The 18302-nt window shown below is 37.8% G+C and overlaps 1 protein-coding gene across 3 annotated transcripts in view; it reads right to left on the bottom strand.

Annotated features, from left to right (window-relative positions):
* Positions 1-533: 533 nt before the first annotated feature.
* The window catches only part of NCAPG2 (non-SMC condensin II complex subunit G2), a 43287-nt gene continuing 25518 nt past the window's right edge, over positions 534-18302 (bottom strand). For 2 of the 3 annotated variants that reach the window (XM_027686981.1, XM_027686980.1), the window contains exons 17-28: positions 16762-16832; positions 16338-16491; positions 15934-16107; positions 15346-15462; positions 15122-15262; positions 12937-13036; positions 12478-12662; positions 11592-11735; positions 9597-9700; positions 6576-6673; positions 6166-6265; positions 534-1926 (exon numbers count right to left, since the gene is read on the bottom strand). In XM_027686981.1, the coding sequence (XP_027542782.1) occupies positions 1845-1926; positions 6166-6265; positions 6576-6673; positions 9597-9700; positions 11592-11735; positions 12478-12662; positions 12937-13036; positions 15122-15262; positions 15346-15462; positions 15934-16107; positions 16338-16491; positions 16762-16832 (1470 nt within the window). In that variant the 3' untranslated portion in view covers positions 534-1844. The remainder of the gene's footprint in view (positions 1927-6165; positions 6266-6575; positions 6674-9596; positions 9701-11591; positions 11736-12477; positions 12663-12936; positions 13037-15121; positions 15263-15345; positions 15463-15933; positions 16108-16337; positions 16492-16761; positions 16833-18302) is intronic. The other variant, XM_027686982.1, reaches the window with a different exon arrangement.

The following is an 18302-nucleotide window of genomic DNA, read 5'->3' as shown; positions in this document are numbered from 1 at the left end:
ATCATTCAGTCCAACCCATGACCCAAAACCACCTTGTCAAATAGACCATGGTACTAAGTGCCACATCCTGTATTTTCTTAAACACCTCCAGGGACGGTGACTCCACCACCTCCCTGGGCAGCAAATTCCAATGCCCAATCACTCTTTCTGTAAAGAAATTCCTCCTAATGTCCAACCTAACTATCACCTGACACATTTTAAGACTGTGTCCTCTTGTCCTACTGCTGGTTGCCTTGGAGAAGAGACCAACACCCACCTGGCTACAACCTCCTTTCAGGTAGTTGTAGAGAGTGATGAGGTCTCCCCTGAGCCTCCTCTTCTCCAGGTTGAGCTCCCCCAGCTCCCTCAGCTGCTCCTCATAGGACTTGTGCTCGAGTCCCTTCACCAGCCTTGTTGCTCTTCCCTGGACCTGCTCCAGCACCTCAATGTCCTTCCTGAACTGAGGGGCCCAGAACTGGATGCAGCACTCGAGGTGTGGCCTCACCAGTGTTGAGTACAGGAAAATAATCACTTTCCTGGACCTGTTGGCCACACTGTTCCTGATCCAGGCCAGGATGCCATTGGCCTTCTTGGCCACCTGGGCACACTGCTGGCTCATGATCAGCTGCTGTCAGTCAGCACCCCAGTTCCTTTTCTGCCTGGCTGCTCTGCAGTCACTCTGTGCCCAACCTGTAGCGCTCCATGGGGTTGTGTGGCCACAATGCACAGCCAGAGCCCCCCTTGTCCTTCAAGTTCTGCACTTCTCCAAGGATGAATACCCCCATAGATGGGTATTCCATAGGCTTTCTGAGTAACCTGTTCCAGTTCCATTTCCTGTTTCAATTCACTCTCATAATGATTGTTTTTTACATCCAACAAGAAATTCTCTTGCTGCAAGTTGGTTCAGTTGCCTCATATTCTCTTCATGTGCACCTCTGGGAAAAGTCTTTTCTTAGTCTTCATCCAGGCAGGTGCAGACATGAGCTGCCCTTTCCCCTGTGCCTACACTGGTGTGCAGGATCAGCCCCTTGTGGGTAGAAGAGCACATGTCTTGGCTGAACGTCACGAGACTGGTCGATCCTTAGCCCAGCTCGTCAGGATCCCACTGAACGGAACAACTCAGCCCCTGGGAATCAGCCACTGCTCCCAAGCTGGTGTCATCTGCCAACAGCCCAAGGTTGCAGTTCATCCCATTGCCCAAGCTCTTCATGGAAGTGTTAAGTAGCAGTGGCACCAGTGTCTGCCTTGAGGAATGCCACAGCAACAGCCTTTCAAATCTCACTCCAGGCTGTGTTATCGTTCAAGTCCATTGGTCCAGCACGTTGTCCACCCATCTTCTATGTCTACACATCCATCCCATCTTTCTCCAATTTGGCTGTAAGGATACTATATAAGATTGCGTAAAAGTCTTTGCTAAAGACATGAAACATGACATTCTCTGCTCTCTCTTCTTCCACAAAAGGGAGGGAAATCTGGTTGGTTAGCCAGAATAGCTATTCCCAATCACCATTTTGTCCCACGCATGTCTTGAAATAAAATTAATCTCCAAAACCTCTAGGAGTATGCTCTGCAGTCTTCCCAGGGACTGAGGTGGTACCTCAGTCTCAGAATATCTATGATACAATTAATTTTGTTTTTCAAAAACAAAGATACAAAAACATTGATTTTATATTCCTCCCACAAAGACACTTTTATACAGAATAACTTCTTTGTAGCTTTTGAGCAATTTTTACTATTTCATAATATTTATACACATCTTTATACACATTCCTTGCTTTAAATGTACAGCATAGCAGAAAATAAACTTTACTTATTCATAATTTTACAAGTTAATATTTTTTAAAAAGCAATACGTCTTCCTTCCTTTAATTTGCATGACAAAAGCTTTGGTGTGGACAAGGATTTAAAAATTCATCCAAAATTTTCAGAGATGATTCACACAGGAATCTGAAATGGTATAAAAAAAATGCATAACAGGATTAGAAATGCTAAATGCCAAATCAATCCTCAACTATTTGATTCTCAGAGTACATCTACTGCATGATTTCTTTGACCAGTTAGTCCATATTAGTTTAAATATTAAAAATGCCTTTACAAATTACTTTTGAAATAGCTGGATTCTTTTTCTTTCAACTTTTCCATTTTTCTGCTGATCATCTCTGTCTATAGTGCAACACCAACAGCCCAGTTTAAATTACTATGTCAATTCAAGCACATTTTCTAATATTTCATCATCTATTTAAAGGATCCACTCATTTTCTTCACAGCATTGTTACTTTTTTTCAAACACAGTGAAATCCTTTACTGACCACTTCTCACTCTTTTACTTTCTTCCTTTCATTCTTGAGTCTTTGTCTTTTTTCTCCACACCTGGTCAACTTTTTTCCAAGCCTGAGCTTTCTCTTATCCTTATTAGCAACTGCTTCCCTCAGATGCCTCCACACCCCTCTTAGTCCCTTTCTGACTCTTTTGTCTCACATCATTTTCTAAACCATCCCCAAGGTCAGCTTTTTTCTGGCATTCCCTGACATGTCACTCACCCATCGCCACAGTTGCGTTCTCACGCAACATCTTCTAACACTGCTCTAAAATACCCTCAAAAGACAAAATTTGGCACTTTGGTCTTCTGTCAAAACGTTATTTCACTGTTAATAACCCTAAACATGATCCATCGTGGGTTTTTCTGTAAAAGATTCTGTCACTTGGATTTCTCAAGCATTTATTTCTCCATGTTTTCATCATATTCCTGGACTGATGTCCCAAATAAGCCAAGTTAGTCAGTCGTTAACCATGACAAGTCAGGGCATTCAGCACCAGACACAGACCTGACATGCAGGAGGCAGCTCTGCATTTCCACAGCAGACTATTGGCTGTCAGGGCTCCCCAAATTCCCAGAGCTGTTAAGTGCTCCTCTCTATTGTGCTACAGTGCTTAAGCCATGATGAAACTCCATGTGAAAGGAAACCAATTTACAATGTACTATAAAGATAGGATAATTAGTTAAGTTCTGTGGGTTTAGACATAATACTACTTTGTATAAATTTCATTTTGTTACAATTTAAGGCTAATAAAGCAATATATTGGTACTGTGGAACTATGTATCCCTGGCACATTGGACCACGAGCCATCCTTTGGGATAACTGTGCACCTCCCCAGACAGAAAAGTTTAAGGCACTTTTACCAGGTACCTTTCCAGGGAACTTTTAGGTGGGTGGCAGAGAAATCATACCCAGAGTTATATAGCAAAACAATTCAAGAGTCATTATTTACAGATGCAACGGGAGCACAATTAAGAATTTGGGAGCTAACTAAATTCTAATGCTAAAGAAATATCCTTCAGCACAGCCATTAGATAATTCTAATTCTAATACCCATATATCAAAATGCTAATTAATGTAAATACACAGTATTAAGTAAAAGTTATTATCCTAGCACGTTTGGTTTTATAGAGCATGGGACATTTTTCTCTTGCCTCCAAATGACTGCATTGACAGCTGTATCTGCATTTTTTTGCTAGGCATAAGTAGTTGCATTTTATAAACTAAACTAATGTGTGTGCCATTACTCTTGAGGAAACTCTCTCAATGTTCAATATGTCGTCCAGGATTTTTAAATGCACTGAACAGCATTTTTAAAATAATAGACCCACTGGGCCATCTGAAACCACTAACTCAGCTGAAGAGGGAAGACTAAATTACAATGAAAACTTTTGCTTCCAAATTAGTGCAACAATTCCTTGTATAAGGGCAGCACTTTAATTACTAAACCAGGCAGGTTTTTTTTACTTTTTTCTCTCATTGCTAATATGTAATAGATTACTTCTAAGTCTAAATTTAAGATGCTGGCACAGAATGCCAAGTCTCCTGGGAAATTAAAGAATGTCACCACTTCCTGGTATACCTGGGTATTAAATAAAATAATCCCTCAAGGAGTTATTATGAGATAATGCATTCAGAAGCAAAAAATAATAATAGTATTAAGTACGAGTTAAAACCCAGTAATGTATTTTAGCACACAGCAGTGCAGCACTGTGTGTTAGAAGACTGTCTTCAAATTAATGACCAGAGATCTAGCTTGCAGCATACCATAACTAAAATTCTGGTGTTTGTTAAGTGGAGTAGGATGATAAAATAGTTTACAAACAACAGGGCACATTTCAGACTCTGTATAATCACATTTTAGTTGTACATTAGCACATGAGTAGCAGAGCACTACAAATGGCATGTCAGAAGCCACCAGAGGCCCAGCCTGGTCTGACATTCCATGTAGCTGAGAAACTGCAAACACACTTTAATTCATCATGCAAAACCTAATCACTGCAAAACTTCCTCCAAACCTCTTTCCAGCATGAATTATTTTACCCTTCTGGAGAGACAAAATCCACAACAAGCCTGGACAAATAAGAATCCTCCCAAATTCTACAAAGCTGTGTGATAGCTTCTGAACTTTGTCATCATATTGAAATTCTGATTCTTGTTAAAAAGTCTTCCCATTATCATGCTCATGTTCCTAACCTCTGAATTTTGTCTGCAACTATCTCTGGGTTTATATTACACAAAGGTAGCCAGTCATATATCAGGAAATTAAAACACTGTGTAGCATCTTATGCTCTTCATCTGCCCCAACATCTATGTTGATTTGTCCCTGTTCACTGGGCAGAGATGATCACATAGCTTCATAAAGCAATTATCTGTGTTCTCACTTTAATTTATAGTCAGTAGTGCTCTCAAGTGGCAGCAATTATTCATTTTAATGTGCCTATTTATTTAATCATGTTAAGATTCACTTTAATTTCTCAGCATTTTCTACTGTCTTGATTACAAGAAGCCCAAACTGAATCATGATACCCTGCTGCTCAGCTTTCTTTTCCAGATAATTATTATTATTTTTAAAAATATTCAACTAGGGCACTTGGCAATCCAACATTAAATGATTTCATTGGGAAGAAAACTGAGTTCTGTTTATTTGTGTTTGGTTTTGTTTCTAAGCTAGCCCTAACCAAAGGACATTTGTTCACAGCCAAGCAACTCTTTCAGCTTTCTTGTAGGCCTCTTTGAGGCAGTGGAACAGACCCCAGAGCTCTATCCTCTAGATGGAGTCACAGCTCAGCCACCAAAGGCCTATGCCAAGTCACTAAAATGCCAGAGAACAAATGTGCCTCAGGCCAGGGACCCATCAGAAGAGAGCACTGGGGAAGTGTGCTCAGGTTGGGATGGCTGTGTAAGAAACTGCTGAGTAAATGAAGCTTTTTGGCTTGTTTGGGGTTTTTTTGGTTTTGTTTTTTTTATTATAAAGTCTATCTAGTCTATATCCATTGTTTGACAGAATATTAAGGATCATCAATTTGAAGAACGAAAGACTACAAGGACCTCTGCATGTTTAGGCCACTGTGGTGCAGTACAAACCTTCTCAGAAATTTTGGATGAATGCCCATAACCACAGTCTGTTTTCTTCACATTCTCTGTTTGTGCTTATAATGTCTCTTTTTGCATGCTTTTTAATTCCATGGGCAGCTCAATAGCTAGGCAGAAATCAAACGGCCACAAATTTCAAGACTTAAGCAAGTTTGGAACACTTAAGGCTAAAGCATTTGTCATGATTATCTGTCTTGGGCAGGTCTGAGTTAAATGATTGCAAATACAACATAGCCAATCACTTTCAAAAAACCTATCACAAGAGATACACCAGGGGTGACACTGAAATACCCCCCAAAAAAGAGCAAAATAAAATCACCTGTGGAAAGGTCTCAAAATCACTGTTATATTTAGTTCAGTTTTTACCATCTGCATAGCTTTGGATTCGCAAGCCTAATGCCAAAGTGTGGGAGAAAAATCCTCTAGAAATAAGAAATCGTAACCAGACTATTTGCTCTGTTCTGCACCTGCTGTAACAGACCTGAATTTCAGAACCGAACCCTGCAATATACAGGATCGAGTCATAACACATTCCAACTAAATGAACAAAACCCAAGCCAAACACGTAAAGGTTGCAATCACAGCGGATGCAAGGGCAGGATATTTCACACTGTGCTGGCCTCAATACCCCACCATTCTTCCCCCCACTGTTTGAAACCTCGCAATCAATCATTCAGAAGGTTCCAGCGGAGTTATGGAAGTACAGAACAGAGCCAATTATGGCAGGGAGGGGAGGGCAGAGGTTGGTGTTGGTCTCCCAGAGCACAGTTACCTCTCAGTGCTGCTGGATCCCTCGGTGGCCTCGTTGCACACCATCAGCTTCCCTCGAACGGCAGGGGCAACATCCTTTAGAAGGGCAGGTCTGTGCTTACCTATTTGAAATGAGATTATGTTGATTCCAAAAATAACAATTTATCAAAAAAACCCCCCAAAAAACCAACAGCCCCACCCCTGTATATTTTAATAGAATATTTTTAACATAAAAGATTGTTTAATGAAAGATTAGATATTAAATTAGATTCTCGCTGTCCTGTGCATTTCAGCAAATGAGGATAAAAAGATGAACCCGATGAGTCTGCAGACAGTTGTAAATATAATTTACAAGCGATACAATCTTAAATCCTGCGAGAACTCAGCTTTCAAAATGTAACATATAAAAAAGACAAAAATGCTTTGACTGACCTTTAATTGTCATCACAATGCTGACAGCAGCTGTTAGACTAAAAATCCCTTTAATTTCTTCAGAAAGAATGCATTCCATTAATTCATTTAAAAATGACCTAAGGAAAAAAAAGCACGAAAATATGTTATAATCCAAGTCTGTTTCAAAATAGAACTGAACAGAAAATGTTTGTAATTATGCTCCCCTGCCACCAGCACTTCAAAGATACCATGCGGGACAAAGCAGTGGTGGTGGGATAACTGAGAATATCAGAGTTAGCAGAATGGTGAATTACTTGAGAAGAAAATAAAAAAGTTTGTAAACAGAAAGTAGCTGTTAAGAGAAATGAAGAGCTCATGGTACATTTCAGGAAAGTCAAACCATGAAAAAACTACTAGTATGCTGAAATTTATCTCACATAATTGGTACTGAAATTTCTAATTTGATTTAAACCAAAGTTTAAAAAAATATGTTCTATGACTCCAATGGTTTGTTAGTAACTACTCATGCTGAATTAACACTTTGACTTAAAATGTATTAAAATAGATGGATTTCCAATTACAATCCAGTGCAGATCATTTATAACTAAATATAGCCCTGAAACACTTCCAAACAACATTTTAGTTATTGAAAGTATGGACAGAGTAACAGAACCATGACAACTGTTCATTTGAAAATCTGAAATAAATACGTATCTCAATATGTATCTTAAGAGACTCACTTTTAGCAAGACATGAAAGTATTACCAGCAAACTCTAGTGGTATTTTGGGACATACGTCAAGCTAAGAAAAATGAAACAAGGGAGTCACAGAAGGGGTCTAGCAGCCAAATTAATCTGCAATATGGAATGAGAATGCAAACCCTAATTCATCGTGTTTATGGTAAAAATAACAAATTTAACTCAAAAGCAATTCTCAAAACCAGAGAAAAATAGAAGAACAAGAGGGATAAAGCAGGAGATGGGCAAGATCTGTAATCCTCATACTCTTCAGAGCACGAAGTCAAATGCTCTGTGAAGAATTAAAGGGGAAACTGAGAGCAGTAATGTTGTGATAACTTTCCCTAATATATTTCAAAATAACTTCAGCAATATTATTATCTGTTACCAAAACGGAACACCTTAAATAGTCAGCTCTGACTTCAATTGTTCTTCAGGTTTATAGTGTGCTAAGATATCAAAATGAAGTATGCAGGTAAGAACCAATGCAGTAAATAAGCTTTGCAGAAGCTCAAATATTGCTTCTAAGAGCTGAAAAAGATGAGAATTCTTTAGGTTCAGAAATAACCATTATGAAGTTGCTCATGTATTGCATCAGTTTTATTATATCATTGTGGACCAATCTGACCAAACACTGAATCCATTTCATATTGCTTTTAAATTGCAACTGATAGTCCTTGGATCAGAGCTCTGACTCCTTTGTTATCTCTGTTTTGGTCACTAAGCACACTCTGCAGCTCCATGAAGGAACACTGTAATTTCATTAACCTGTAATAAGACTCACTGCAGCTGGCTTTCCCCACCTCCCTCTGAAAAAGGGTCACATGAGCCTGCAGGTAAAGATAAAATACAACAGAACAATAAGCTCTTTAAAAATACATATAAGCAACAGAGGTAAGTAATTGGTTCCTACACAGATAGTTCCCTGGAAAGGACACTCACACAATTGGCCAGATATTGCCAAGACTCTCGGTATTATCCCTGCTATGGGGACTGAAATTCAAGGATAGAGACTGACTGATTAGTACTGAAGATACAACAGATGCTGCAGAACCCAGAGCAGGTGTGCTCACAGAACACTGAAGCTCACAGAACACTGAAGCTCACATCAGATTTCGAAACGTCAAAGGCTTTCCCGCTGACATAAGGATTTCTGAGATATTGATTAATTTACTATTGGACTCTGATTATGGCCTATCAATACACATTTGTAAAAGAATACAGTCTTAAAAGTAGTCTCAATTCTGAGGCACCAGTAGAAACAGATGGAAATTATCTCCTAACTTAGATCCTCTTTGCATCAAAAAGATAAATACTAGTAGATGCATGTTTTCCAAAGTACTCATAGAAACAATTCGGTCCAAACTTGCAGTTTTCTACATCAAGGATGGACAAGAATCTCTTTGACCACTACAAGAAAAATTTCAGAAGAATTAACTGATTTTCTGCATCTCTTTTGAAAAGAGGTGTGTAAAATAATTTTTTCACTAAAAGAGAACACCTTGATGGGCAGCTGCTGCCTCACGGAAGAACAAGATTTGGATAACTAGCTGGACTGTTGCTGGACTCTCTGGAGTCTTTTGTTTTGCAAAATCAACTAGAACTAGAGAAGGACTGAGAAGGAAAAAAACACCTTATGACAGAAGAAAGGGATATTCACTGCCTCTCAGATTAGGAAGTTAAGACAAGGAATTAGTTGTGGTAAATCAGGGAGAAAGAAAGGACTTCTAAGCCCCTTTATCATTTAAAATAACTCTAGTGTATATAGTCATGTAAATAAAAACTGAATATGAACAAACTAAGCAAAATGAAATTCCCTTGTGACAGTTTTAGAACATATTCAGGGTCCCACTAAATATAGCAATTAAAAAACCCAATAGTTAAGTTTAGCCTTATTTTTGGAGGCTTTTAGGACTCAAGATACTTTATTTTGAATGTTGTGACTTTAATACATATCACCTCATTGCAGATGTTCAATTAAAGGATTAATTCTATTTCTGGCAAATATTTTATCTCATCTAAATACCTCTGTACTGTGGGGACTAATGTTTATAAGTATCTTATGAAAGAAGCAAAACACGATGTACAATGAAAGAACTCATTAGGATAAACAATCTCGTAAATAAGAAGTACTCTTGGTTAAAAAAACCCAGCAATCAATACCTACAGGCAATATGTCAAGAGAAAGGGATTATGAAGTAGTCCAGGTAACATTAATAAGCAACTAGTTCTTCAAAATTTATAAATTAAAACTTTATTGACAACCTATAAACTGCTCTACCTTAGCAACAATCTTGGACAAATTAATATAAAAACATTTACCTGACAACATTAACTGACTTCATAATTATGGCCATTAAACTGCTTGAAAGAGGGGGAAGTTCTGAAACAGTCTTTGGTATAATGACATCTTTTTCACTGGAAGCCTAAAAAGAAAAAAATCAGCAACTGTTGCAGATCAAGAAATATATGTATGCAGAAAACACTGAAGCAAGCCTGTATTTCAATAATTACATTAACCAAGACCTATTCTGAAATAATTAGAACATTCACAAATGTTCTTTGAATAGCTTTAGTCCAACTGTGTTGTGTCCAAATAAACAAAACTTATTTAAATTAAAAAGAGTAAAACTAAACAACATAAACAGTATTTGTACCAAGGCAAATATTCTCTACAGTTTTTCTGACTAGAAGTTGCATTTAACTACACAGGCACAGCCTATTAAACACAGCTGAGTACCTTCTGTGGCTCCAAGCTAAAGTGTGCATACCTGATTTCTAAAAATAACTTTGGTGACAGTGATTTCCTGAATCCCTGCTCTTTTTGGTATCAAGTTCTGAATAGCATGGTAAATATTTAGTTAGAACTGAATTTTGATTTTCTATTACAATAACCTGAGGGCAGGGAAAACCTCAGCCCAGATGAATGACTGGAATGAACACTCATAATTTATGAGTGTGAATCTCCAGTATCATTCAAGCCCCTAAATGTTTACTCTGCATCATCTGTAAAGAGCACTTGTCATCCCACAGCCCCCCAGCTGATACATCCATGTTTGCAGTTAACATTTAACATCTGCTATTGTCTCAGCTCCTCATGGAACACAGAACCTTGGAAGCAGCTCTGTTGTACTTGGTACTTTCCGGCAACTGTTTCTTGCTCTATTTGTGACACATCCAGCAACCACAGCAAAAGCACAGCCTCTGCTAAAGAGCCTCTGCTCTTCCTTCTTAGTTCTCAAAGCCTCCAATCTCACTAATTGTATTTGCTCATAACACTTCATGTATTAGGAAATGCATTGGGAATGTCCCCCTTCTCCTTCAAGGACAGTAACGGTTCCTTGGACTTTCAGAACATAAAACAACTTCTATCTGTATATTCTTTTCAGAATTAGAGATTCTTTCTTTACTTTCTAAAGAAACTCAGATACTTGGAAATCATCTAGACAAAATGAAAGGAATCAAAAAAAAGGATGCAGTATGAGAAGTGTCTCTATATTGGAGCACAGAATACAGAAGTGATCAGTGCCAAGCAGGACATCAGCCTGCTTTGGAACAGGATTACTGAACCTTAGGAGACTGTTCCAAGGAACTAGAATCTGTCAGAGACCAGTGGCTCACTTCCGAAGTCCCCTAATGCTGGGTGAGATGAAGTGAGGTACGTTTAGAACCACCTGTCCTCTTCCTCCTTTCCCTGAGCTCTTATTGCTGAGTACAGCATTGCATGGTGTGAAATAAGCCTTTGATCAGTTCAGGCCAACTGCCTCGGCTGTGTCCCCTCTCAGCCTCTTGCCCATCCTCAGCCCGCTTGCTTTTTTTTGTAAGGTGGGGGTGAAGGGAACAGAGAAACCTTGACACTTGTCAAACACTGTTCAGCAACAGCCCAGACTAACTGTGTGTTCTCAACAGTGTTTTAGCCACAAATGCAAACCACAACACCACAGGGATTGCTGGGAGGAAAGTTGACTCCTTCCCAGCCAGACTCAGCACAAAAACACATAGAAGGAATATCTCAAAACGCCTGTTGTTAATGTCCAACACTGCCCAGTTTCTAAAGTCTTCTGTCAGAGGCAAATAGTGAACAAGGTATCAGGACAACTCTGTTCTTATACAGCTGTAGTCATAAATGTGAGGGATGAACTGTAATATGAAATTATGGCAAATAAAATTTCCTGTTTGCTCCATGCCAACACACACAAATCATCATCTGCAGTACAAAGATCAACCTTCTAGATATAGCTCTGTTGTTCCAACATAATGTTCAAAAAGCAGTAAGTATAAAATAAGAAAATTAAAAATAGTCAGGATTAACTTTACCATCTGTAGCACACAATTTATGTCTGCTACTACTGCAGCCAGGAGAGTGGAGAGTACACCCTGGTGCACTGCTGGGAATGATGAATGCCAGCACTGCAGTGCGTGAATGAATTCTCCAAGAGGCATCTGAATAGAGTGAATCAACTAAAACCAAAAAGAAAAACAAATCTTTTTTCAGATTGCTTGAGTATAACTGAAATATTTCAGCAAGCTTCTCTGTAAAGGGGTACAGACCACACCTTGAAAGTTTCTGAGATCTTCTAGTCACTTGGGATCAGAGGTAGAATCAACAATGTTTGGGAAGTCTACTCATAATTTGAGTATGAGAGAGAAATGAACAAAACAATGGATGTAGCAAAAAGGAACTGAATGATTTTCAGAAGTCATGAAAAGCAGATCATCAAATTTTCCAGAGTGATCTATTTACTCTCTGTTGTAAAAAAAAAAAGGTAACTTTTCTGTGAAGATGTGAGATTTTGAAGCCTTTTAGGGCATCATACATATTTTGAACTTGATATCATTCAGGCTGAAAGAAAGAAATATAATAACTGCCAAGATCATAACATATACATAAACAAATTCTTTGTTCTGGATTGAGAAAGTTCATTTAATTGCAGATAAGACTAACAGCCTAGAAGGGTTAGCACAGTCCGGGATAATTTGCAACAGAACACACTGTTCTTCAGTCACGATAAAACCAAAATGGATTCAAAAACCCTAGTAAAAGGAAAACTTATAAAATTTAACTAAAAATTTAATCACATATCTACTCAAACAGTAGGTAACAGTGAGGCAACAGCCTCAAAGTGCCTAAGTATAACACATTTGTATAAAAAGTATGGATTCATCTACATATTAAGTAGCAATTTCAACTGTAATATGATACCTGAATCCCTTCTTCCTGCTGTTTCTTGAGTCTATGTGCCACACATTCCAACACTTTTTGCAAGACGTTTTGTACAGTGTGAAAAAGATTTGCCACTTCATCTGTCTCAGTATTCTGAGTTAAAGAAGCTTCAACAATTTCTTTTAGAGCACACAGTAATACTGGAGCACAAAAGCCACCTCTCTCTAGAGAAAGACATAAATACCACAATTGTAATGCAATATTCTTCAGGTACAAGCTTAAAATGAAACTCAGTTATATACAACAGTGATAGTTTACAAATGTAGACAATATATTTAATTTCTGAGCATCCTTAGCTGAAATTTTCATACAGTACAATTAATATTTTAAGTATGAATCCAGTGTTCCCTCCAATCATTGAAGGTTAGGGATTAAAACTGCTAATATAAGTCAGCTAAGTATAAATGAAGATGTTGATATTAGTACAAAATATGGTACCTGTCTGTATAATTGGAAGAGCCATATCTAGAACATGTGCTTGAAACGTGAGATTTCCAAGGCCAACCATTATGACATCTTTACATACCGTCAGGTAGGCCTAGAAGAGAGATGCAAAATCATATGAAACCCAAAATTTATATAAAGTAACCATTCAGTACAACCTAAAAATAATAAAAACACAAACTCTTAGCCAAGTTTCCTTGAAAGCTGGTTTATCTACCTGGAGTTACTCTGTTCCCACCTGTTGAAAAGCAGGAATTCCAGCCAGTTCTCCAAATGTTTCCATTGCCCTTTCCTCCAGTAATCAGTCTCTCAAAAGGCAGTAAATCCTCTATCTTTTTTACTCAGGCTCAGATCAGAGACATTGATACTTAACATTTACTGAGGCAGAATGTGACATCCCCACCTGTCCTGAATAGCAAAAGCCAGAACAGAAAAAGAGCTTTTCCCTATAGACACACAGATGTTACATTGTCAAGAGACTATGATACGAATGTACAGACAGAGTAGAGAACTTTTAACCAGTCTGTGTACGTGTGAGCTGAGCTGTTCAAGGACACTGACAGTGACTAAAGTTAGCCAAACTTTCATCAAAATCTGAAAGAACCCATAGCTCAATGCTAAAATCCACCTTGGATTAAGTGGTATGTGGGAGGAATGTAACAGAAAACAATTGAAAACTAGCTAAACCCCCCATATTATATCATCAAATGCTTTCTGTGAGGGGCAAATGAAGATCAGGGGTAAGGGACACTGGAAGTGATGACACTGGGGTTTGAGTCAGAGATTCCATCAGCCCCACAGTCAACACATCAGCAAATCAGTGGCCTAAAGAAAACAGCCCCTCAGTGAATCCCTGCCCAGAGCACTAAGTGCTAAACTGAGTAACAAACCAAGCAGATAAGGAGGGAGAAATGGGAAAGAATGGGATGCCCCACAGGGAAAGTCAGAGAGAAATGTAGGTGCAAAAAGAAGAGACACTCTGGTCCTCTCACATATACAACAGTATTAAAGAAGGAACTGTAATTATTGTATGCTACATGGATTTTTTGAGAAAAACTAAGTCTGCTTCTAATGCCAGCATTGCTACTAAGTATACACTCCAAACAATTAGAAAGCACAATCAATATCTCATTCTAATAAAAAACAGTACACAAGGTCAGAAGCAAATAGGAGCTGCTTAACAAGCACGTGGCTTATTACAGGAGATGCAAGAGGCCTGGATTCTCTTCTTGACTTCCAGACAAGTCACATCAGTCCTTATAACTCAGTTTCTCCTCTGCAAATAATAACAAACTAAAATCTACTAGTAAAGATGGTTTTGTTTCATTGTTGGCTAGCCAAGCAATATATCAGATGGGTCTACCAGTGACCATCAGCCTTTCTTTTTGCTTATCAATAAAGTTTTGGTTTTGTTTTTTATTCAAATCTAGGGAATTGATCATAAACATTCTGGTAATGCTGGTAAAGATTCCCTATTTTTTGTCTTGCCTTTCTATAAGGTTGAGTTCTGTGTCTCCAAACTTTTGAAAGCACTAGAATGAAGTATACTGAATTCCTCAGATTATAATTTTAATTATTTCATTTGGGAAAGCAGAAAGGAAAGAAAGGAAGGAGGAAAGCAAGGAAGTAAACATAGATTCATAGCACAGTTAAAGTTGGAAAAGATCTTTATGGGGTATGAGAGACTGAAGACAAGAATTACTTGTTAGAAACCTAAAATTTGGGATGTTCAGGTTAAAGCACATGATGTGCTAGAAATTTCTTGAGTGGGCATTTACAGAAGTGTAAAACATCAGACTTGTTCCATCCTCACTTCAACAGATATGATGAGAATATATACTATGCACTGGGAGATGAAAAAAAATCTAGGTAAGAACAAGGTATTGTTGATACCAGCTACTTGATTTAATTGCTAGGATATGCAAAATTATGTATTTATAAAATATAAAGGTTATAACTCAAAGTGATTTAAAGAAAAAAAGGTGTGTGATTTTAAGCACAAAGGAAATAGCAAAAGCAGAAAACTGTAACCTCAGAACAATTAGGATTGTGTTTCATTAGCTCTTTCACTTGCTGGGCTCCACAAATGCCAGTGCCCTGTGTGTCAGCACACCAATTGCTACACTTGTGGCTTTTCAGATTGGCAGCCGTTTGATTTATATTATAAGAATCCTCTAACCTGGATAATTAATTCAGAAACACTACTGTGTTTTGAAATACCATCCTCTTGATCACTTGATAGTATAAAAGGTACAACTTGACTTTCTATCCAAGCACCTGTCTCCTTCAAAAGTGAGAGGCAATCTCCTTCTCCAGAAAACTGGAAAGAAAAAGAAAAAAGGTTTACCAATTCTTTCCAGTTATTTTGGAATTTCCAGCTTATTCTGAAAGCTACAACCATACCTTGTGCTGAAGATGAATACTCAATCTGCAAAAGAGGCTGAAGGCTCTTAGACTAGTTGCTTGATTCCAGCTACCAGAATCTGCATTAGTTCCTTTAAGGATTGAGCCAAGAACCCTCTGAAATATAAAGGTTTGCATTTATATTTTTCAGAAAATTCTTTCAAATGTTTCTTTTCTCAACAGCTTTAAACAATAAAAAAAAAACCAAACAAGAAAATAATAAGAACAAGAAATCACCAACCCCAAAAAAGCAACAAGCATACTTTCAATTATTCCACTTGGCAATGCCATAACTGATTTTCAGACTATTTCTTATACGTCTATTCCAAAAGTCAGGTCCCTTAAAAACACTCATCACTAGATCACAAAAGTGTTGAGACACCTAAAACTGACAAGCTGGTTAAAATCTGCCATCTATACACAATCCTTAGCTATTATACTTCTAGTATTGCAGGAAAACCTTTTTACAGAGGGAGAGGGGATCATGAATGTTATTTATTTATTCTTGTATGTCTTTAATTTGACTCAGGCAATATATGACATTCAGCATTCTTTTATAAGTACTGCTTATAGTCAGGAGAATACTACCTTTGCAGCACTGAGGATTTTCAAAAGTTTCTTCAGTTTCTTTTTATGAACAGAAAGGAGGCAATCACGATTGGTAGGATGAGTCAATAAATAGTCAATGTAATCAATTGCCAGTTCTGGCTTTGATTCCTGGGGTACGTGGATCTGCACTCGGCGTCCAGATGTTTTAACGTTCTAAATAAGAAAGAAGCACAAAACCAGTGCAATACTGTTAGTATTTTTACAACAGATAGTTGTTAGTATTTTGTTTATATTTATTTATTTACTTATTAAAGTTAGTACTTTACAACAAATTTCAAAGCAGAGTAACATTTATAATGTCTCATTCTATTAAAAATAAATATGCATGACGCCTTTATGTAATCTTGCAATTCCTGAATTCTTTGACATATGCATATGCACACCTTTCTTGGGGTCAGTGTGTCAGACAACCAATCACAGGCTAATTCCATAATATGCCCCACTTGACCCCAGCGACACATGCAGTCAATCAGGGTAGAATATTTGCTTTGGTCAGCTCCACTGTTAATATTTCTGAGTCTGGAAATCACACCACGGCTTAAAAGAAAACAAACAAAAAGAGATGCGTTAGTTTTACATCCATAAGTGCAGAAAAATCCAAAGAAAATCAATTAGTGTAATACAAAAAAAAAAGATTCACCAATGGCTCAGACATACCTGCACATCACAAATTTTGCTAACTTATCGCACTTTTTTAGTGGATTAATTTATCCAAATGGGCACTTAATACATCAGGTTGTGAAACATTAGGAAACACAGTCAACAAGAAATTTCTTGTAATTCATATTTTGTATTTCAAAATAGTACCTGAATGTAGGAACAGCAGCAGTGGGCATAAAGGATGCCAGAATAACCAATGGAGTCATGCAACGCTCATCCTAGGATAAAAAAAAGTACACTGTATGATGTACATGTCCAGGTACACACATGCACACAAAACTAAACAGAGTACTGAAAAAGTATGATTACATTTTCTCAAATTAAGGATTTCCCTTTTTTCATTATAAATGGAATTGAAAGAAGCTCATAACAACATGTGGGTTGCAATCGAAAGGTGTGATTCCTATTCTCAGGTCAATTAACAATTATCTTATCATTCAGCTTTTTGAAAAACTGCCAGAATAACTACCATGAATAATTATGGCTCTGCCAGATTCATAACCATTGCAAAAGAACTACCAACTCTACCTTACTTTTTTTTTCCAGCAATGACTAATGTTTAGTTGCCCAACCATGACACCACCTAACTCCTCTCAAGGAACCAGTGCCTTAAAATGAATATTCATTCATATGGCAAATTTTTTAAAAAGACTCTTTCCTTTAGAGTCTCTATACAACAATGGTATTGTTAAATGCACTATTATTCATTACAACATGTCATAACTCATAGTCTAGGCCATGACATAATCTCACTCAGGTTATACAGAAACCAATCTATGTTAAAGACTCTTCAAAAATTGTGTATCTGTATGTCCCAGCTTCATGAAAACAGTCAAATGAAATTATTACCTACTTACACATTCCAAGTTCTAAAACCTTCTCAAAACTCATGTTTTCAGAAAAAACATTTAAAATGTAGCTTTTTCAGGAAAGAGACAGACTGCTTCAGTCTGTAGTTCTTTTAGAAACTAAGCCTCTGATGAGAGGTCCTTTTAGATCCAAGCTGCTTACTCACTCTAACAATATCAAAGAGGTTGCTTGCTACAGCTGGATATCTTGCTGTTCACTAGAGCCTCTCTCTCAGGAGGGATGTTACATCCTCTACCAAAAAAAGGTTTGGCATGTCTGTGACAACTTCCAAATGCTTTCAGGGTAGAGAGCATTTGGTATATCTGTGCTGCAGAATATGATGTAGCAATTAACTGCTTTTCACTCCCTGATTATCTAATGCAAAGTTGAAGTATAACAGCAAACATTACGCAGTATATTCAGCACAAAAGCCACCAACTAAAAACCAGACATCCAGCAGGTAATTCTTCCAAGGACATTCCAGGTGCAGCAGACACTATTGGCCACTCTCAAAAGACAGTATCCTCCTCAAGAAAACAGTTAAATAGAGCAAGGAGACTGAAAATTTGAAAATGACTGATTTTAAATATTTGCCTATATCAAACCCAAACAATAAATAAGTGCATCTAATAAGATTGTTAGAGAGTAGATTCAAATTAGCAGAAACCACAGAACCATAGAATGGTTTGGGTTGGAAGGGACCTTAAAGATCACCTAGTTCCAAACCCCCAGCCATGGGCAGGGACACCTTCCACTAGACCAGGCTGCTCAAAGCCCCATCCAGCCTGGCCTTGGACACCACCAGGGATGGGGCATCCACAACTTCTCTGGGCAATGTG

This window comes from Neopelma chrysocephalum, unplaced genomic scaffold, assembly GCF_003984885.1.
Source record: "Neopelma chrysocephalum unplaced genomic scaffold, ASM398488v2 Primary Assembly neopelma1_72, whole genome shotgun sequence".
Lineage (NCBI taxonomy): Eukaryota > Metazoa > Chordata > Aves > Passeriformes > Pipridae > Neopelma > Neopelma chrysocephalum.
The sequence above is the reverse complement of the archived record's forward strand: the minus strand, read 5'-3'. Positions and strand labels throughout refer to the sequence as shown.